Source organism: Lissotriton vulgaris, chromosome 2_1, assembly GCF_964263255.1.
Source record: "Lissotriton vulgaris chromosome 2_1, aLisVul1.2, whole genome shotgun sequence".
NCBI classification, from domain to species: domain Eukaryota; kingdom Metazoa; phylum Chordata; class Amphibia; order Caudata; family Salamandridae; genus Lissotriton; species Lissotriton vulgaris.
In genome coordinates this window covers 755,913,770-755,936,167 of record NC_141687.1, presented here as the reverse complement: position 1 = coordinate 755,936,167, position 22,398 = coordinate 755,913,770, and the positions used below count along the sequence as shown (strand labels likewise).

The window sequence follows — 22,398 nt, the reverse complement described above, 5'->3', positions numbered from 1 at the left end:
AAATGACCCTGAAATATCCACCCCTGGCCCTGAATTCAACCTTGGGACTTCTCAACTACAGTTTTCTGCTAACCCAGCAAATTGTCTCTCTCTTAGATTATTCAATTTTCCTAAAAAGACAACTCTAGGGCGCCCACTCGCGGGGAGAAAGGCACAGCTTCCTTCTAGCCCTTCATGCAGAGAATGAGACAGCTCTACCACGCTTGCAGAAATTAAACTGCTGTCTTCCAGCGCTCTGCTACTCACAAACATCCTGCTGCTGAATGCCGGCACACAAAAAGCTCTAAACGAGATACAAAGACATCTCCCAATCCCTGCCAAAAACAGCTCGTGCGACGAACAGCTTCCGCCCTTATCATAAATTAAATGAGCCTCAGGTGCGAGGGCGGGGGCCGCCCGACAGTCACTTCCCACTCCTAGGTTCTCCCAGCTCGCAGTGAGACATGGCCGCCAGCACGTCCGCTTCGCATGAAAACGAGGCGTGACAGCAGAGCCAGTGACGTAGCTGGGGGTTGCTCCTATGTATACCCACCGAGCCCTGGCCGTGGTGCAGCACTGCAGCAGGACACGGAGGAGCGCCGGTGTTTCTAGGAGGTACAAGCACAGCCCAGGTGAGCAGGCACTTCGAGCTGCTGGCGGAGCGGGCGAATGCCTGCTTGGGGACGGAGAGCTGCCTGGTCTTAGATACTGCTGGCACCGTGACCTCGCAGACATGAGAATGTCGGAGCGGGTGAATGCATGCTTAGGGACGGGGAGGTGTCTGTTTTTTTTTGATACTCTATGGCACCCTCACCTAGCAGACATCATCATGTAGAATGTCAGGCAAGCTGTCAGTAATGACACTATGAAGTCACAATCTTTTACATTTACCTATATGTTCCTTTTTGTTTGTCTCAACCTTACTTGTAACAAAAATGTCCATGCTCTAATAACTGTGCCTTTGTAAAGCTGTAACCTGTAAATTATTGTTTTATATATTGCTATATAAAACATTTCAAATAAATACGTTTTATACAGTCCACCACACCTTCAATTATAGGAGGGTGACTATCTCTGAGGTGCAGATAATGGTGTCACCCCGAGTCGGAGATTGATTCTGTTCCATCGGGCACCATTTTATCGATGGCCGCTGTTGCACGGCCCCCTCTCTGAAATGGATTATATTCTAATGTCTGTCTGTCAGATGGCCGCGGTGCGTCGTTCCATTTTGAGCACGCCCGTTATCCTCTTCCTCCGCCCCGGCCCAGCCGAAGAAAGAATAGGTAAATGACCCAGCAAGGCTTGTCACGCATGCTTCGGCCCACTCTCCCACGGAGAACACGGCCCCCATCTTCTTCCCCAGCCGGAGATGAGTCACGCTGCCCCAGTCCCGGGAGGATGATGCAGCCTTCATCATTTCCGTTTAGTGACCTTCAAGCTCTCCAGGAGGGTGAGCCGTGCGTGCCCGCCCCTGGCCGACCTTCACGGCCCATCAGCAGCAGTGAGCGCCTCCGTCCCATATTAAAGCTGGCATTTGCTCGGATTATTTGAGGGGAGTGCTGTGAATTAAGCGTGGAAGAAAAACACATGCATCAAAAAGTGCTATTTCACAGAGAAAGATACATCGATTGTTTCTAAACATTGCTTTGATATAATGGCTGTACTGCACAGGATTTATACGATTATATTTATCTGTGCTACTAAGGCACATATTTGTTAAAGTCCTTTCTGCTGCAGGTTCACGTTCGAGCCCAATGCAGTTTCTTTGCTCCTGAACGTCCTTTGGGTTGAATTAATTTAATCAGCTGCGGCCCGTGCAGGTGGCGGAGCAGTAGGTGAAGGGGGGATTTCCACGGACGAAGACGAGGAAGAATTAATTTTGTATTTAATTTTCCCTCGCCATCGTCCCCCCCCCCCCCCCCGCACCGCTCTTACCTGCCCGAGCCGCGGCTGCATTTTTTTTTATACGTTTCGGTCCTGCAGTGTTGCATAATTGTGTCTACACCCAAAAATAAACCAATTGTGATATTTGGTACCATTTATATATTTTTCTCACTAATTCCGACGCGCATGTTGCACAGGATGTATGGTAGACACGTCCGTGCAAAATTACCAGTTACAGGTGCACACTGTTACGCTAGGACTCCATGTCACTGGAGTACCACTTTTACACTCGAGAGATTGTTTATGCTATTAATTAATATTACCTATGCTTCTTTCAAGCACTCACACACACACACACACACACACCTCATTGAACTTAAGTTTCTGAGCATAGGGGAGAAGGAGATGAGTCTGGAGTGTTTTTCCCACACCTTAACCCCGGAGAGGAATATGTATGCCGTAAAGTGGTGCTCCCAGTACACCCTTAAGATGAAGGAGTACTTCATGGCCATAAATTATGGGAAATATCTGTCATGTTTTTTCCAAGTTATTGCCAACTTTAATAAAAATGTCTTTTACAGAGGCGCTGACACGCCTCAGCAGCAAATATCTTGAAGGAGACTAAACCGAAATTAAAGCACGGTGGAAGAGCGTGAGCGCCCACTTCTAAATTATAACCTAGAAAGGGCTTTCACTGGGACGGATTACCCTAACATTCATCCCCAGATGCAAAGCTACAGACAATGTAAACAAAGATGGGAATCCTGCCCCAAGGTATTCCTAGATATTAGAAGTTTTAGATGCATATTTCCTATCAAATTGTTTGTTCCTTGTAAAATGCATATGTCAACAGCGTGAATTTTAGAGCTTTGCTAAGATGATGGTGTAAATGTAGAGGTGTACGTAGTGGACTCATCTGAATGAAACATTGCTACACAAATGAGAACACAATGGCCATTTGACTGGCCGGTTTCCAGTCCGTGTTTCCTTTTACAAATCATTCTCTTACAGTCATTACACATTACTGTTAAAGATTAAATGAAAGTAAACCAAGACTACAGCGCTCTAAATGCACGAGGCTCCAAGAATGCATTAGCCGACACCCCATGACCATGTGGAATGAAAGGGCAGCCCTAAAGGAAGGCCACAAAAATTAGGAAAGTCTGGAAGAGAAAATGCAGTCATTTTATGTTGGCGAGTTCATCCAGTGCAGGAAGGGGTAGCAACAAGATAAGAATCCTGAAATCAGAAAGGAGGGATTAAAGCTCACAGTATATAGTTTTCAGCCTCCCCAAATACACCTCCAGTGGTAAGGGAGGGGTGAAGTCTGAATGCTGCTCTAAGTGACCTTCCTGTCACCGATGACCTTTCAGTAAATACCACCGGCTGGATGAGGGGACTGTAGTGCCAGAGTGCAGCTGCCTTTAAATCTCCAAGTCACAGGGGCATTGGAGTGAGAGCAGTCCAACAAGTCAGACCTTTAGCATTTATTTCTTCAACCACTGTTTCACTTGAGCTCTTAGTTAAGAAAAAGTAAAAAAAAAAACTCGAGCAAGGAAATGAAAGAACTCCATAGATTACCCTGTTTTAAAATGATTTCTAGATTTGTATCGTCAGCTTTATTTTTAAGTAGGCCGACAATCTGCTCTTTGACTTTCGATGTCTCACTGAGCACCTTTCTCTATTTCCTTTGCCCTAACTAGAGAACTCTTACAAATCCCAATGCCCGCTCTACCTTTGATTCTATCTGAATTGAAAAAAGTGGATCAGCCTACTACCAAATTTAAGTATTGACTGCCTTATTTTCTGATTTGGAATTCATTTATCCTCTACGGGCTGTTTAACTTTCTAGAATGACTCCAATATTATAGAATGCCATTTTTCACATCTGTACACAAACCGTAAACCCAAGCTTATCCTGGAACAGGGAATTGAATTATTATAGCCGGATAGCGTGGTCTAGGGGACTACCACATGTTCGAAGAAGTAATGTAAAAGAGGAGCAGATTTCTTTGTCTTATCAAAACACTTTCAGCTGTGAGCTGACCGTTTTCAGGCAATGTCATGCAACAATGTGACCAAGTACTCCGCCTGCTTTAAGAGTTATGACACCTAGTCACGCTTTTCTTTAAAAACGATTGAGAAATAATACAGTAAGGGTTGCATCACTGCTGCATGGAACTTGGATCATTACGAAATACCCATTTGCTCTAATAAAAGTAGTTGTGCAATCACTTGCTCTTCTGCTTTAGCAGTGCCTCCTGTTACCCCATAACCCATTAGAACTAGAAATCTTTGATGTGGAAATCAAAATGCTAAACCTGCTTTGTGCTAACGCTTAAATGGTGAGAAACTGTCTGAATTTACCTTTCTTCCCCCCCCCTCAACAGCAGCAGAACAACATGGCATCTGTCAAGGAGCAGCTGGTCCACAATGTGGTGAAGGAAGAACATGATGCCGCTCATAACAAGATCACAGTGGTTGGCGTTGGCGCCGTCGGCATGGCCTGTGCCATCAGCATCCTCATGAAGGTAAGGCGAAGTGTTATAGTAATAATGTAGATCGAATGATCATGCATACAACACATGCCACAAACTGAATCGTTCAGTGGAGCTTCAAAAGCAGATGTGAACTGTTACCTAAATCATTGGTGTACATTCAGTAATCGATGTAGGTCAGAAGCTGGGCTCACCAAGCTGGAAACTGAATAAAGTTACACATAGATCTCTGCAGCAGACACACTACCCACTGAGATACCATACAGGTCACTTTTGCGACACTACTTAATTTTTTTCCGTATCTGCCTGGGCACCACTACTACTGTCAACACCTCGAAGATGTCTCTGATCCCATCCGGTACACAAGGAGGACGTCCGTGGTCCTCGCACAGAATAGCTCAAGGCCAGGAGAGTGACATTTCTTCTTGGTTTATTCGAAAGTCACAGTCTTGAAAGCACATTCTCTTATATTTCTCAGGTTTCCGGGATGTAGCAGACAATATCTGTTCATTTTCTAGAGCCAGTGCCCCTTTAATCAGAAACACATCCGTTTATTACTGTTATACATTTTGATATACATGTATCCTGTTAAAACAACACTGTTGATCTAAACATAAAATAGAGAACGAAAACGTTGCATAGCCATAAAAATTGAAGCTTTAAATCCGTCACGTGACTTATTAGTAACCTATTTAGAAATGAAATGAAAAAAAATAGCATATTTTCAGATCTGCTGGAAGACTGCTTTTCTTAGTGTGGTCCTGTTAAGTCCTTTACGTGGCTTTTTTAGTGTACAGTGCTTTTCTAAATTTAGCACATGGCTTATAATTTTATGTATACTCTTTCAGACTGCTTCATTTGCAGCTAAAAGGAGCTTTGCTGCTGGGTTAACTTGCAGTTGAGTAGGATGATCTCAAGTATTCTTCTATCCAGATTGGATCCACTTGGGAGCTGTGATCAATACTGGTTGTGAGTTACATCTTCACCTTGAGTCCACCTTTAAGACTCTCCATAAGGGAGTCTGGTATCGCCATAGTAAATTGTCGGGATTGGCAGTATGTGGATCCTTTTTCTATAGCCGGCCACTGAACCAAGTTGTAGCTTCTCCTGTAGGAAGAGATTACAAGAGCTAGTCCTAGCCGTGAGGCATGCCTGCCACTTGGATATTCATTTCCGGTACAAACTAAAGCAGTTTGGCTATGCCACAACCTAAATAACCCGGTATCTGTAAAGCGCAAACTAATCACCCGTAAGGGTCTCACGGTGCTGGGGGCCGTCAGGTAGTTTAAGTGAGTTATTGCCCAGAGTCACATGGTGCTGAGCTGATCTGTGTCTGGTGCTGGGGATCGATCCGTGAGCCCGGTACTCTGGAGTCAGCCGCCCTGGCCTGCTGCGCCACACTTCTCCCCTCATACATGCCAGTCTGTGACAAAAAAGCGGTTGGCTTTTTCAGGTGTCTAAATTGGCAGTTATCACAGTGATGATGTCACTGAAATTACATTGTGTGATCTTTGCTTCTTTGACGTTACTACAAAAGCAGGCTCACCCATCTATCTCCTCCTCTACTGCCATTTAAATTCTTCTTCCCTCATCCTCAGATCTAAGCTTCGCATCCTCCTCTCCATTATGATTGTCTTCTGCGTCTACCTTCTCCTCACCCCTAACACACTCCTGCCTCGTTCTCCTCTACAATCATCCCTCCTATTTTCCCATTATCCTCTTCCTGTGTGAATACCCTTCATCTGCCTCTTCCTGTGTGTATACCCTTCATCTGCTCCTCTTGTCCATCGCCCCCCTCTCCTTTCCTTCTCTTCTCTTCCTCTAGGGTTACCCTTGTCTTCCAGTCACTTCTTTTTGCCTATTCTCTACTTTTCCACATCCTTTTCAAGCAGTGTGCGTCTGTGAGTGCACGGAGAGTAGTGTATCTGTGAGTGCAGGTTGAGTAGTGTGTCTGTGTGAATGGAGTTAGTGATGTGCCTCTGAGTCCAGAGAGTTAGAAGTCTTTCAGAGTTCATTTTAGCTTAAAAAAAATGGCAGCAACATTTCTTAAATGTTATGCTGAAAATACATTGCATGCATGCATACATTTTTGAGAGAATTTTTTTGCAGGGAGATGGGGGTAGCTCGCTCACACTTTATATTCAACCCAAAGGTTTCTGCCTCACCACTTTTAAAATGCACCAGCTGCAACTGTGACCGAGGTAAAGCCTGGATCAACAGAAACAGATGGGTCCATTCTGTAAAGAAAATTAAATATGCATTCTTTGCAGCTATCTTCTACAAAAGGAAGACTGCATTTATGTGTTCTGGCACTGGTGACACGTGCCACAACTTAGTAGGCAGGTCTTCTGCTCAAAGAAACTAAACAGCAGGTGCAGCATAGAAACTACACATGCCTGGCAGTCAGCCCCTGCCTCTATGCAGTATTGTGGAAACACAAGACTGAAGAGTCAGCACAGTGGGTTATAGTGGGCTTCCGGAATGCCCCTTCCAGGCCATCAACCAGACACCCTGCCTCCCCATGAACTGGCTCACATGTTTTAAGGTTTGAATGGTGCTTGCCAGATAGTGCTGCCTGTAAATTAAATGCGACTAGTGGGCCTACAGCACTGATTGTGCCATCCACTTAAATAGCTACTTTTAACATGTCTCGGGCCGGCCATTGCAGCCTGTGTGTGCAGTTTTTAAACTGCCATTTCGAACAAGCAAAATAAACCCTTGGCTAGGCCCAAACCTTCCTTTTTAATACATATAACTCAAGGGTAGGCCCTGGACAGCTCATAGGGCAGGGTGCAGTATGTTCAAAAAGTTGGACATGCAATTTTAAGTTTTACGTGTCCTGGTAGAGAAAAAACTGAAATTTGTTTTTCACTACTGCAAGGTTTACCTCTCCCATAGAAAAATATTGGAGTTACCTTATTACATTGAATATGCTGTAATTTCCAAATGGGAACATGTACCCAGTTCATGTTTGGCGTCTTTGTAATTGTAATTGAAAAATCCTCATGGTAAAGTCTGATCTTAAATTACAATTTTTAAACTGCAGCATTTAGAAAGTTCACAATTTCCTGCCCTTGCCATTTAGTGCCTTTAGCTTGTCTCTGGTTCACATAATTGGGTCTAGCTGAAAGCTGGGCTTTGTGTGTTCTTCCTAGACAGCAGCGTACAATGGAGAGCTTAGGTGTGCCTCGATGGTCCATCTCTGACAGGATGGGAGGGCGGAGCTGGCAAAGCCCTACTTGCACTTGAATAGGCTTTATCTGGCTAGCCTCCACACAAAAGGCTGCATACTCCCTATAGTTACTCTGGAACTACAACAGGGAAGGTATGATGCATGGGGACTTCAAATGGAAATCTCCAGAAGGTTCTCCCACTTTAAAGGCAGAGCTGGGTATAAAAATTGGACTTGACACCCAACTCTTCAGTACCGTTCTGGACCTCTTGATACTTTGCCAGGAAGAAAGACTGTTATGAGGCCGAAAGGATTGCCACTGTGCTTGGGCTGTTCTTCTGAAGAACTGCTGCCCTCTTGCCCGGGTGAGAAGGACGGGACCTGCATCTGTTGAACCCAGGATCCCAAGGGCTAGTTGACTGGCCTCAAGACTAGTCTTAGAGGAAGAAGGCGCCAACAACCTTAACCTCATGCGCGCTATTGTTGTTCTGCTCGTATGCTGAGATTTAAAAAAACCCATGTAACATGACGAGCTGGGCTCGTCGTCAGCGTGCGAGGAGGCTACACCATGACGAGCCCAGCTCGTCATGAGCGTGGAAGGGGTTAAACCCAGCACCTGAAATCTGTGAGGCAACTCTGTCAAGTGGTGCCACCCTTGTCCTGGACTCTTGAAAGTAGGCTTAAAGTGTTCTGCCAGCCTCTGTATCTCGTGGAACTGATGCAGTCTCCTCTGCTGTGTGGCGCAACCCAAAGCAGAACCGACACATCACCGCTGCTGTGTGGATCGGTTCCGTCACGAAGATCTGCATCGCAGCTTGTTACCTCATCGGAACCACATTTGCGCAATGCATCGTCGGGCAGACCCTCGCATCCCTCATTGACGCAAGACTCGATAACAAGGATGGACTTTGCATCGCAGCTTTATAGCTCCTCCGAACTGACGTATTGCCCCGTCTGCGCAACACCTCCTTAACACCAGACTTCGCATCACAAGACCTTGTTGATGGCATTCTCGTCAACAATGCAGGACCAGACGTCTCAGCCTCGTTGCATCTTGGAACCGAGGCATCAGTTCGATTAAAAACACATCCGCCTAACTGGGTCCTTTAGCTGCTCTGTACTCTTTCGTGGTCAGCCTGATCTTGTGACTATGTCCCGGTCCTGTGTGACCAGATCTCCACAGTTGTCACTTTGTGCTTGTTGGCACCGTTTTCACTAAAATCTCTGGTTCTACTGATTGGATTTTTGTTGTTTTAGTCTTGTTTTATTTATTAAAATGTATTTTATTGTCATAGGTGTGATTTTTTTTTTTTTCTTGTGTGGTGTTTTCACTTTCTTACTGTTTGAAGTGCTGCATAAATACTTTACACATTTCCTCTAAATTAAGCCTGACTGCTCTCTGATATGCTGCCTTGCTACCAGAGGGTTAAGCACAGGTTAATTTGGGGTTTGCTTGTGCCTCAACCTGACCAGGATTGTGGTTGCTGCTTGAATAGGTCCCCCCCCAACCCCATAACCAATTTTTTTACATGTACTTTCATGAATGTTGTTCAGTGGCCTCTCATTATCTACTGTTTATGTATCTATTTTGTGATCGATTTAATACCAACTTAAAACCCTAATCCACATAACTAAGGTTGAATCACAGTATAAAGGTAGGTCTGAGAAAGGTAAATACATGTACAGTGCTAGGCAGCTGCGGTCCGTGCAGGTAACATCGGTGGGGCTGGGTTGGGGGAATTTCGAGGGACGATGCAGAGGGAAAATTAATTTTTATTTAAATTTCCCTTAGTATCGGCCCTCTATATCCCCTCCCCACAACCTGGCCCCCACCGCTGTGACCTGCACGGACCACAGCTGATGCCAGGTTCTTTCTTGCTTGCCTTGTTGGCACAAGTCATCACACGTTAATCAGTCACATAACTTGGAGATAAAAAAAAGAAAAGCACTTTGTGGTTGGTTTGCCTAGTCTGGATGTTTTTAATAAACCAAGCAAGCACTTTCGATCCTTCAGTCGGCCATAACAAAGAAGCAAAAATATTTTCCTACTGATTGCAGAAATGCTCCATTATTGCTCTTCACCAGTTTAGGATTGGGACACAAAATAGACCGGGCACCACCAATATAAAAGAATATGTGAAAGCTAAAAAAGATGGCCATATTTACAAATGTGGGCAGTTCCGAACTTGTAAAGACACGCTACATAAGTGTTTGACAAGGTATGGGAAACTGCATTAATTTGAGCTTGCTGCAGGCAATGTTTGTTTTAATATCCGTCAAAGCAGCAGTAAAAACCGGGCTGCAGACCATCAAACAGGCCCACAAAAATACGGACAGTGTAGTAGATTACAAAGTGGATGGAGTTACATTAAAAGCATGTATTTCTAATCTTCGTTGTCTCACTGTTGACCTCCTTGAACCCACCAACCGGACCACTCAGTAGTCCCCTAATATAATAATAATAATCAATCTGTAAAGCGCGAACCATCACCCGTTAGGGTCTCTAGGCGTTGGGGGCCGTCTGGAAGATTAAGCAAGCTATTGCCCAGAGTCACATGGTGCTGGGCTAATCTGCCCGGGGATCGAACCATGATCCCCAGATTCCGGAGTCAGTCACCCTGGCCGCGGCGCCACACCGCTCCCCTACATACAGAATTCTATCATGATTCAGCTCCATTATCTTCATTGTCCAACCTATAATGCCTTCCACATGGACCCCACCATTTTTCCCAAACTCGTGTGGGCAACCTTACCTTCTCAGCCTCCATTAGGTGGTCAGTACCATGCATCATCTTACCCTACATGCCACAGCTCCCCATTTTCTTATGATATCTATGTACTTGGGCATTAACCATGGGAACACTAGGCCTATTTAACCCTGGCCAGGTCCACATCATTCAGGATGCCCAAAAGCACAACCTGTGGAGTGAGTAGCAGCCTCACATATATAATTTCAGAGTTCATAGTCCACCTCTTTCAAAGAGAACTTTATGATCCTACAGCCCTGTAAGTTATGTAAAAGGGTATCTTGCACTGCACCGCACACATCTAGCATCTCCCACAAAATCATTTTCAAACCATCTACTTCTCTTACAATAGGCAATATGCAGTCTTCACTAGGACTTGTTGCATTACAGTGCATATTGCTAGCTTTCTGGGGTGCATTAAGGTGGCTTCCTAGTGAGTGTCTTTGAGGGGGGCCTTTGCCTTCTTTCCACTTCATTTAAGCTGTTGCAGTAAATCGGGCATGTTATGGACCAGGCTGGTCTACACAGCCAATACTTTGTTCTTGGAAGACTCCTCCTGTAGTCTCTGTTCTGTGGTAGAGCGGGCCAGTCTTATCAAACATGGTGCTAATGTGAGCTTTAGTTGGAAGTATTTGAAGCTCTAAGGTTTTAATACTATCTGGCCCTTCTACATCTCATACCCTCCATATTCCAAAAAGATCCCAACTTCCAAAATCCTCTGACTCATCTTTTTCTTCATCATGATGCCCCCCCACCACACATAACCAGTGTTTCTTTTATTATTGTGTTTCTCCACCCGGGTTGTGCTGTCCCCCTTCACAATGCTTTTAATGTTCACCCTGAACGAATCCCATCCATAGCGAGTGCGTCCAGTTGTATGGAGGATTCTTTACCTGGGGCATACTCCCAGGCATTTAAAACAAGGATCTGAGAAGCCCAGTAATGCATATGTAATTTGGGAAGACCTATATGTCAATTGTAGGTCGTTCTGTAGGCAGCCGACAGCATAATATGCATCCTACAACAGGAACCGTGGGTTCCGTTTCCGAAAGCAAACCTCCACAGTTAAGAAATAGGATCTATCCTCTCTTACGTGTCCGCGCCTCATCATGAGTGACCCAGATTTCAACCAAATAAGGTTGATTCATACGTGGTAGATCACTCCGAAGCAACTGATAGATATTAAAATAGTTGTCATTTTTCCAAAGGGTAATGCAAGATAGGAAGGTTTATCTTCTCTGTTAATGAATACTGATCAGTAGTTTTTTATGGTGGTTTGTCCTTACCCGAAGCACTGTTTACCATTACATAAACTGTTCTAATGGCATTGAGGGACGATGAAGTAAGACCTAGGAAAGCCTTGCAGCCTTATGCAATATAAGGGTGCACTATAAACTTGCGTTAAATGTAGATTGCAATACTAGTGGGAGAGATAGTGAGCCTTTTAAATCCTGTTCAGAATACCTGGGAAAACATGTAGGAAAGTTAAATATTTGGCGGAGAGTTTAGATGGAAGTAATTCTTTATTTTAATGCCTTTTTTAATCACTATACTTCAATACTTTTTTGTGACATTGACAAATACACACATTTCCGAAGTAAACATCTTCACTTACCTGCAGTGCTTGGAAAACATAGCCCTAACTGGCCATTTCTTCTTTTTATTTTTTAGATTGAGTTGATTGATCAAAGGGTAAATCACCAAACTAGCTTACTATGAAACTTCCAAATGGCACGGCTGCCATAAATTGTGTATAATCTCCTAATTTTGGGACTGTTTTATTGAGGGAACCGTGATAATCACCACTTTAAAACAAGCATCGGCAAAGCCAATAGATCTTGCATTAATAATGTGAATGCTGTGCTGTTGGCTTTACCAATGGTTTATCTGTAAAGATTTGCTAAAAGAATAAAAGTAAATTAGGGAAGGAGGGATGGAGGACATTTCAAAATGCCGGAGGAAAAGCAAACTCATTTTATGGTATCCTAAAACTGTAATAGAAATCAGCGGTTTTAATCCTTTTAAATGGCATAGCTTATTTTTCAAATTTTCGCTTGAGAAATTTTCAACAGAATTAAAAAAGAATAAGGAAATAGCATGTAAAGGGAAACTCTTGTCAAAGCCTAATTTACTTTCCTCAGGGCTCAGCTGTTTGGTCCTCTGAAGAAGCCAAGGAAGCAGATTTATGGCCTCCAAGAGAAGTGTTATGCCAAGTACACCTAACTCCCAACGCCACCTAATGAGTACGGCAGGTGGCTCTTCCTGCACCACCATAAAAGCCTCCGTGTACAAGAGTAATGTGCTTTAATGCAATACGTGGAACGAAGGAGATAAAACAACATCAATAGATAAGATCTCGTTTTCTGCTGTACCTCAGCAAAATATCCTTGTTCCTGTGGTATTACAGACCAGTTGGGAGGCTTAGGGAGTAACACAGCGTTAGAGATGGGGGTATTTGACAGAGGAAGCAGCAAATGAGAGAAAGAGAGAGAGATAAAGAACACATGCACTTTCATCGATCCTGATTGAATTAGAAAAAAACAGTTCCTTAAATATGATCCATGGAGGATACAAGTCAGCCAGTCAGAAGGATCATTAGGAGGATATGCTCCAGGGGACGGACAAACACAAGAAGAAGAAAGCAAGCCTTCAAAAAGAAGCAAGCAAATGAGGGTCCCAATAAATCCAAATCCATAGTAAGCCTTTTTCGGGCTGTGAGCCCACTGTAAGTCCACAATAGGTCTTTCGTAACCAGATAAGCTGTCTGTTTGGTAGGCAAGACCTAGAAAGATTACACTGTCCCTGCATGTTTACTCTGTAAGCGGCAAAAACGGCTGTGAAAGTACAAACGGAAAACACACCCATAAGGTAATCTGCAGTTTCATAGAGCAAGCATGAAACTGATAACACAATCAGTAATCCTGTCCTTAAAAATACTGCAATGTAGTTCACATGATGGAAATTCTATTTTTATGTCTTAGAAATAATCCATTGACCATTGAATTGTGCAGTAGAGACACATTTATTCTGTGATGCAATCCTGTGACTTTAACTTCCAGGTTGCACTGTGTTAGAATGGTTTCAGCGAGGCTTAACACTTGCCACACATACATCTCAGAAAGGCAGAAGCACGTGACGTCTCATAGATAATGTTTTTCTAATAAAAAATACTATCATAATAGTATTTATTTATAAAGTTTTATATATCGCGAACAAGATCCCGAGGGATAACGGAGCGCTTTACAGTATGATGGGAGGAAGGGCAAAAGCAATATCTACAACAATATCCATAAGAAGAAGGGAGAGAAAGAAAATACAGTGCAAAATACAACTAGGAGGGTAATACAATAAACAGGTGTAGGCAGGCAGCAAGGGGGAAGACAGTGTCCAATAAGGGGGAGCTGTATCAAATGTAAGAACAAAGGCAGCAGGATCAATGTCAACCGGCCCTTGAGTCTAACCCAATTAGGGTACGAATTTGTTCATTAGAAATCCTTTGGCTTTCACTTTGAAAGCCGTCTAAGGAGATTCTGCGAATTTCCGGTGGAAGAGTTCCAAATCTATGGGGCAGCTCCGGAGAAGGCTTGGTGACAACTTCTCTTTTTATTAAGGATGAGTGGTTTCAGGAGGAGGGTAGAGGCGCTTCTTGAAGCTCTTACGCCACAGGATAGTTTAAGTTTTTGCGCAAGGTACATAGGAATGTTAAGGTGCAGGGCTTTGTGTGTAAGAACAGCAATCATTAATTGAATTTGTGCTTCGAAGGGCAACCAATTGAGGGATTTTAGGACTGGGGATATATGATCTTTTCGCTTGGTATCTGTAACCAGTCTAGCAGCCGCGTTAAGTGAAGCTCTTTGTAGAGCCAGGGTGTATTTGGGAAGGCCACAGAGGGTAGCACTGCCATAGTCTAACCTAGGCAGGACGAGCACTTGGACCACTTGCTTGAAATCATTTAGAGGAAGGAAAGGTTTGATATTTCTGAGTGATCTTATCAAGTGACAATCTAGAACATAAATAGTTTGCTGAACACCCGGCGGCAGGCAAAATGATTCCCTAGCTTGAATTGAGGTCTTTAGAGTAGTTCTATCAAGCCTTTAATTGAGCTACTGAAGAGCTCCACTTGTTAATAAATCGAAACTTGGTAAAGTGTTTCCTACGGGAATTTTTAATTTTTTTTTTTAATTTTTTTTATTTACTGCTCTCATTTTAGGAATTGGTCAACCTAAACTTTCCTGAGTCTTAAATGGGGATTGTGGTCCCTCATACAGATTTGGTATTTGGAAGGGGAATATTGTAGGTGTCCTTTCCAAATTCCAATTAAGTATGCAGTGCATCAATATTTTGCGACAGAAATCTGGTCACAAGACATTTAAAAGTTAACCATCTCTAGAGTAATATCAATTTGGCTAAAAAGAAAGGATCCCCTTAGGACTCCTTCCCCTTTGAGAATATTAGAAACGTTTTCTGGGAGTGGGCAGTGTTCACTCTCAAACTTAAAAATAAAGTGCATTAAAAAAAAAAAAACAGAGTGGTTTCTTTTAAGGGTAGCCTCCAATTGGAGTAAGTCCTAATTTGCATCCTACTTGATTCATATTTGTGAGGTAGGTCTGATTACGACCCACTCGGAATCAGAATTTTACAAATCATCCTTTCAATACATAGGTCAGTTCGTAAAATTCTTTACTGGTCTCCAATATCAACGAGATTTTTGCGACCAATAAGTATTACAAGTAGCCTTACGAGCTGCAGTAAAGCGTACATCAAAGGAATATGAATTCTACTGCTTAACTTTACAAAACTCAACTTTTCAAATGCAGTCAGGATCAGGAGGGCAGATAGGTGTTTGAGGATCATAAAACCAAAGAGAAATAGTGGTTTGAAGGGATCTTTTATGTGTAGACTGACTATGAGGATGGCCCATGGAGACGGCTAATGACGGAATGGAATATTCCCCTTTGTTAATGTTTGGTAAAGTGAAAAGCAAAATACACAAGATGTGAAGTGAAGCACACTTGAGTATAAAATGTACAACGTCACTTTCTCCTATGCAATTTTTTACACACTTTGGCAAAATGAACATGCGAATGAAGAGTGCATACTTACCTTATCCGAAAGCTGACTACCTCATGCTGAACCTGTGCTTTCAAGCGGGGTGCCCGCATAAGGAGGCAATGGCAAGTGATTCCCTACACTGGCAGATAGGTGCTCAAGACGCTTGTCATTTGTGGCTCTTGCTCAAGCACTGTAAATGTAGAGAGCTGATAGTAGATTATGGGGTGATTAGATTGTGTAAGCAATTTCTGAGTGTAATGGCATTATTTTCTCAATTGGACTTTTGTTTCTGAGATTAGAACTGACTTCACAGTCGCAATGTTATATGTATTTTTTTCTTGTGTAAAGCACAATCTTGTCATTGTAACTGTGTATACACCAACTTTGTCACGTGTGAGATGCACCATCTGCAATATAAACAGAGTTGTTAGAATTCCAATTAAAGGGGAAGGGTTAAGGAAGGTTGAGCAAGATAACATGTCGCCAAACAGTACAGGGAATTCTGTTCCATAATTCCTATATTTGATAGGTTCTTGAACAAAGTCCTCATATGCACGAGATAATAGTATCACCATACTGTTAAAGAAGGAACATCACCAGTTATTTAATGCAAATTGTGAAAATTCTTAGATTGGTCTGAATAAAGAAAGGCATTCACATGCCATACCATGTATTGTTAAATCACTGACGTGCCAATGCCACTGAAGCTCCGCATTCCCATCTAGTAGACGGTTGGCCCTGGTGGACCACCGGTGTTCATACCCTATCATGTTGTCAGTGGCAAAACCTTTCTGTTCATTGGCACTGGGTGACTTTCCATTCAAACTTTTGGAGTGTAGAGTTTCCAAACCTCAGTAATTCTATCAGCCATGCCTATCTTCAATATGCATAGACTTACTTGGTAGTGAGTTCCTCATTTTGGACTGAAGATTTCCACTCTGACAATGGACACATTTGCTTAAACCAGCCCAGAACAAAGCTCTGTATTTTCTTAACAGACCTGAACTAATTTTACAAATATATCCTCGGTGGAAGGCCCTTTGTCTGTTGCGTTCTAATCTAGGACCCTGATCGATACTGTGACCTTATGCCCCTATACGGCTATAAATCCATTTATTCCCTATATTGGCATAACCGTTCAAGTACAATATTCAGAAACTCGTCTCTGGGGCTCACACTAACAGAGCCACATTTCAGAATCGCTTTCTCTGCCACTTCCTTTGCAACCAATTAGTGCAATGACATAACAGAAGTTACTATCTGAGATTCCTAGATTAACACTCCGAGTTCTTCAACAAGATAAAAACTCAGCAACCTGGAAATCCCCGCTTGCTATGTTTTGATTAGTAATAGAACTCTAATGAGCACTGATAGACGATCACTTCCTAGTGACATCTTTATTGACGTCTTATGTCCAACAAACTTACGTCAAACAAGGCACCTTTCAGGTATAAATATTACCAACGTTGCCTTAAGCAAACGCTGTCTCGTTGCTGTTTCGCTGATGCTGCTAGCTATCTCGCTGCTGCTGAAGAAGCTGTCATGCTGATGATACCATAGCTGCTATCGCTACTGCTAACTAGCGAACGATAGTGTGGTGAACTTAGGAGCTGAACAGGCGTCCCCCTGCAAGAGCCCAGCAGATGCAAGCTGCCCGCGGACGCTGCCCCTCCTCCTCGACGCGCTGAGAGAGACGTTGTCTTTCTCCTGCAGAGAAATCCAGCTCCGGCGTTTCTAGTCTACCCTTGCGGGTGACTGGGATATCGACCCCCTGAAGGAGATACCAGACCTCCATCATTCTATTCCAGAGGTATGGTGTTGACTAAACCCTTAGAGAGAATTCTTGAAGCAAACCTTGGCAAAACCAACTTAACTTAATGCGACTTACTTACTCCCCTCCCAAGTATTAGGCTTAGGTCAGGTACACTGGGGTAGGCGTAGTTAGAAGCACCAGTTGAGTATTTTAGCCGAATGTATATATGAATTTATTCATTTTAAACCATTGTATGGCTAAGAAACCATATCAATGCTTTTACAGTATTATTTCGCAATACTTATCTTACTGTACATACTTTTTATAATAACAAGTCTTGCAATTGTGGGAATTCATTTCTCTTGGACGAGAAGAAAGACTGTTCAATAAATGTTACCCTTTATTTACAAACGCCCGTCTCTCTATTCTCTACATATTGTGAAAGTAAACTGCACAACCACTGAGTGAGTAAAATAACTGTCTATTGTTTCACACGACCCTAGAGATTGACTCTTGATCTGAGGAGCAAAGTTGTCATGTTGCACGGTTGTTGGAAAACTGAATCCCTTCTTGGCTGTGCCAGGGAAGCTGATCACTTCCTATTTCAGTCAAGAAAGTTTCCAGTGACCTCTGAGCTAGTTGGTAACAACCCCAATTAAGTTTAGCATAGTCAGTAGAGGCCTTGAAGATCCGCACTTCTACGTCGATACTACTGTTTGTTATTCCAATGCGCAGGGCCTATTGGGAAAATAGGAACTACACTACATGTCCATGCCTGTCGAGGCGGGGTTGAGAGCCGGCTGTAGAACTGTCGATCAAAGCTGAATGCGGCTCACTACTTGGCCATCCATCATGGAGGGGGCAGCAGAGCCCCAACGTGCCAGAGAGTTATATAGACGATTCTGTCGGAAGGCTTGTTTTACCAGAGAACACCAACTAAAGAACCTCCTCCCAGTTCAAATAAAATATTGAACTTTTCCTTTAGTAAATCGGTACGCAGAGCCAAGGGAAGACGCAAGATGGGATGAGAAAAATGGATCATTAACCACTGATGAGCAGTAAAAAAATAAATATTTAGATGACCAACAGATTATTCTTTCCTCTCATCCCTCTCCCCCCTCAAATGCATTAATGAATAATTCGTTCATCACAATGCAGACATAATAAAAACATGTGGTTATGCAGATTTTCACACCGAAGTGGCCATAACAATTAAACACAGTAACTCACGTGCCTTAAGATCATGACCTAATTTAGAGCTTTTGCTTGGAAACAAAAAATTAGGCTTCGAGACGATGCATGTGCACAGTGCAGGAGTAGTTTACAGTTTAAAGATGTGGAGAAGTTGTCTACTTGCCTTTTAACTTAAATGCGTTTCTTCTTAATGTTTCTGCTCCAATACAGAGTTTGCATGGCATGCATCTAAATGTGTTCTCTCTCGTAGGATTTATGCGATGAACTCACCCTTGTTGACGTCATAGAGGACAAGCTGAAAGGCGAGATGATGGACCTGCAGCACGGCAGCCTCTTCCTGCGGACGCCGAAAATAACCTCCAGCAAAGGTCAGTATTTCTACAAGTTCCAGGCCTAGTACAGCGCGCACCAATGAATCTCTTGGATGAACCTTGTAATGAGTGATCAGCTTTGCCCTTCTGTTCGGTACTACATCCCGTTCACTGCAAAACATGCCCTTTGTATCACATGCACACTGCAAAAGAAGTGCTCCACCCGCAGCACTGGTTCTGAAGCTCAGTAACTACAGCTCGAGTCTTAAAAAATATTCTGGTTCTGACAAATGGATGGCAGAAGTATGGGAAGCACGTGTATCTACTGCTAATAAAAAATATACATGTGTATATATATTCTAGGTAATTTGATCTTTTTATGACTATTTTATTGGCTGTATAAACAATAAGAACTTAATTATGGTCCAGGGATAATTAACACCTCATATATTGACATTCAATCAGTTTAAGATGGTATTATCTAAGCGGGGTAGTACATTCAGATGCCTATTAACATTTTCTGTCCTTAACGAGTAGTTGGGCGTATAGATCGAAGTGCCTGGGTTCGTGTCCAATACTTAATGCCTTAGCCCTTAAATGTAACCAGCACTCACAGCCCCCCCCTGCAGTGGGTAAAACCTACATCTATAATCTGCAGTGTTGAAATTGTTGAGTGTGATGTTCTCTGTGCTGGTATGTAGCAGAAAGAAGACAAGCGTCCAAAGCGGATCTTTGCTCTGGATGTCCACTGAAGCATCTCCACCTATATCTTGAGATGTTTATTCTAGTAAACTAGGACAGTTAGCTACGCCTGAGTAGACGGGGGTGCGCCATGCCCCCGACACGCAGCTACTTATCTTTTGTCTAAGGGGGAGGGGGAGTAGGGTATCTTTTCTTACCCCTGCTGGAATATCTTTAGGGTGAAGGCGGACTAGTCTGGTCAGTCATAATAGAGACCGTGGGAATTACTAAGCTAGAAAAACCTGCTCTTTCTGGTTTCCAATCTGATGGTACCCTGGCTGCGGCTGTGCCGAGAACTACCACAGACGGTGAGCTTGTCTGCAAGATAAGTGGGGGGGCTGGTCTTGCTGGCTTTGCTAATGCTGGCTGGCGTGCAGGCACATGTGCTTGTGATTGCAACAGGGACTACATTTCTATTCTCCACCGTGAGGAGTGTGGAAAAGGGGGGTGGGTGAAACCAGACCAGCGGATAAAAGGCTTGGGCGCAGAGCTAGTATAATTGAATATCTTGAGCTTAGAATCCACAGATTTAATTCGGCAGCATGAGAATTTACCACTGTATTCCGGCCTGCTTCTGCGCCCTACATTTATTAGTAATGACTTGAGAGTAAGAAATGAGTGTCCAGTTATTAAGATAGTTAGGTTAAGAAACGTTTACGGTTTTTAGGATTATCTTTTTCATTAGGGCTATGGTACGTGGGAGCTGTACTCTGCACTTTAGCTGTTCTTCAGTTTTGGAAAGGGCCACCTTATAGTTCTCCCAAATAAATACATCAGCATGATGGCATATCCAAGTTCCTTTGTATTTAATCAAAGTCTCACACCAATTCAGCGGGAGACGTCAAAGTTGCATGTCTTGGTGTCGGAGGTAGATTTGAGATTTGCTCCAGTTAATGAAAAGGCTGGAAAGACAACATATCTGTGGAATTCCAAGATGAAAGACTGATTAGAACCTAAATCTTTGATGAATAAAAACATTTTCTGCAGGATTGACCATTGGGTGAAGGTGTGTTCTAAATTGATAGCCTGCACTTAAGTGATGTTGCTGGAGCATACATAGGAGTGGCTCCATTGCAATTTAGCCCTGCAAAAACAGGCAGCCCTGCCGGGTGCTTCTTGTGGTCGCAAAAGGTTGCCGATAGTGCATTATTCACTGATTTGGGTGGTAGACTTCCCAGAGAGAAGCTTGGCCAACTAGTTCAGTTCTCTCCAACATCTTAAGGAAAACTCCATTCTAAGGAGATGAGTGCATTAGTGGCGTCTAGAAATGCTGCTACTTCATTGAGTTGCAACTGCAATGGAAGAGTGAATATGGTGCGTACGTTGTGGATAGTAAACCTGGTTAAGCTACATCCGGATTGGCCAGGAACGATCATACTTTGCTGTAATGAGAGCAACCAATTTGCGGGTATTTTGGTGAGGATTTTCGTATTTGTATTGTTGGGCACTGAGATTTACGGGATCTGGAGGATTATCCGGATTATTTTACAGCGTTATTAGAGCTTCATGTGGTAATGATGGTAGGAAGCCAGTCACACAAATGCCTCCTCATACACGGCCATCTCCAATGGTGCTGAGATGTAAATAAATGCTTTATAAAATTCCCCAGACACAATCTCAAAGTAGATTCTGTGCCCCAAATTTGATCTCTTCAAGTGTGATATGTACAGTTCAGTATGTCCAACTACCACCCAAGCCAGTGTAATTCCATCTATGTATTTAGTAATGCCATGTGTTGCACTGCATTAGGAGACATAAAAATTAGTGAAATACTTGTGAACTTTTGCAGGAGAGTCTGTCATGAAGTAAGGTTCCCTCTGCTGATATTTATATGCAGGATGTCATTCACCGTCCTCTGGTGGACTGAGATGCACTAAACTTTTACCCAGTTGCTCTCCCTCCCCTTACGTTCTCGACTATGCAAATTTTCCTGTGTGTTGGATTCAGCCATTTCTCAGTTTCATCCAGTTTGATCTGTATATCTGTCAGGAGTCTTGGGTCATTTGTGACTGTATGTGGGGTTTATAATGCACAGAGTTCAGGCTTAAGCTCATTTAGGAGCTCATGCAAGACGCCGGATTGCCTTACAAAGTAAATCCCCCCTGATGACCACTTTGAACGCCTCCCACAGGGTGACTATATTAGCTGAAGACACTACGTTTAGCTCAAATTAGTTTTTTATTGCAGTTCTGATCTCCTCCCTGAATGCTGTATTTAGTATGGTCTCGGCTGCTAGTCTCTTCATATCGCTATTCTGTTGAGGACACAAGATGGTCAATTTTTGCCCAACTGGGCAGTGGTCCACCAGTTTTCTCGTTATATAATCATCTGAGGTCATCCAAGAACAGGGGACATACCTCTTATTCATGGTTTTTTACAACTCCTGTTCCTTTGTATTCTTAATATAATCATGTATACATAAAGCATTTGAATACGTTTATGGAATGTAAAATATTTATCACACATCAATCCCCATTGAAGAAAGGAGTCCTCTGATTGTACCTCAGAATTGTCGGTGGTAGCCAGGCCTGATCGCGAAATGCTGTGTCCATTTGGACCAAATTCGCTCATAGTTGGCTGTAGATTTGGTCTGCTTTATATACTGACTCCTCCTCAAGGACGCGCCTGTCCATGCCTCCCCTCCATTCTCCCACATTAATGAGGGGTGTGGTGCTTCGCCAGTGTTTTGCAATGTTGTGTTTTACAATCAAGAAGCCTATACCATCCAAAAGATGAGGGCTATGGCAGAACCTTCCATCATAATCATTAGCAGGTCCACCCTGTGTTCTAAATCGAATTCTAACCTAGTTTGCCCTCAAGCTGGAGTGTATGCTAGCCCAGTATATGGCTGCTTTGGGGCAACTCCATAGGCTGTGTATGAATATGCCTCGGGGGCTATTTAAATACCAGTAATTTGCCAAATGGGTTCTACCAGTCCGCCACAGTCTGGAGGGCTGATAATAAGCACATTTTTGATAGTTTGACTAGAAGTGTCGCAGTCTGGCCGAAATGGCCAGAACTTTCAGCCATTCGAGGTTCAATCTATTCATCATAGTCTATGCCATGG

The 22,398-nt window shown here is 43.2% G+C and overlaps 1 protein-coding gene across 2 annotated transcripts in view; it reads left to right on the top strand.

Annotated features, from left to right (window-relative positions):
- The first annotated feature begins 549 nt into the window (after positions 1–549).
- LOC147731098 (L-lactate dehydrogenase A chain) overlaps positions 550–22,398 on the top strand; it is a 56,246-nt gene continuing 34,397 nt past the window's right edge. Inside the window, exons 1-3 of one of the 2 annotated variants that reach the window (XM_086956060.1) lie at positions 550–611; positions 4,257–4,394; positions 18,530–18,647. In XM_086956060.1, the coding sequence (XP_086812186.1) occupies positions 4,266–4,394; positions 18,530–18,647 (247 nt within the window). In that variant the 5' untranslated portion in view covers positions 550–611; positions 4,257–4,265. Of the gene's footprint in view, positions 612–4,253; positions 4,395–18,529; positions 18,648–22,398 lie in introns of both variants that reach the window. The other variant, XM_086956059.1, reaches the window with a different exon arrangement.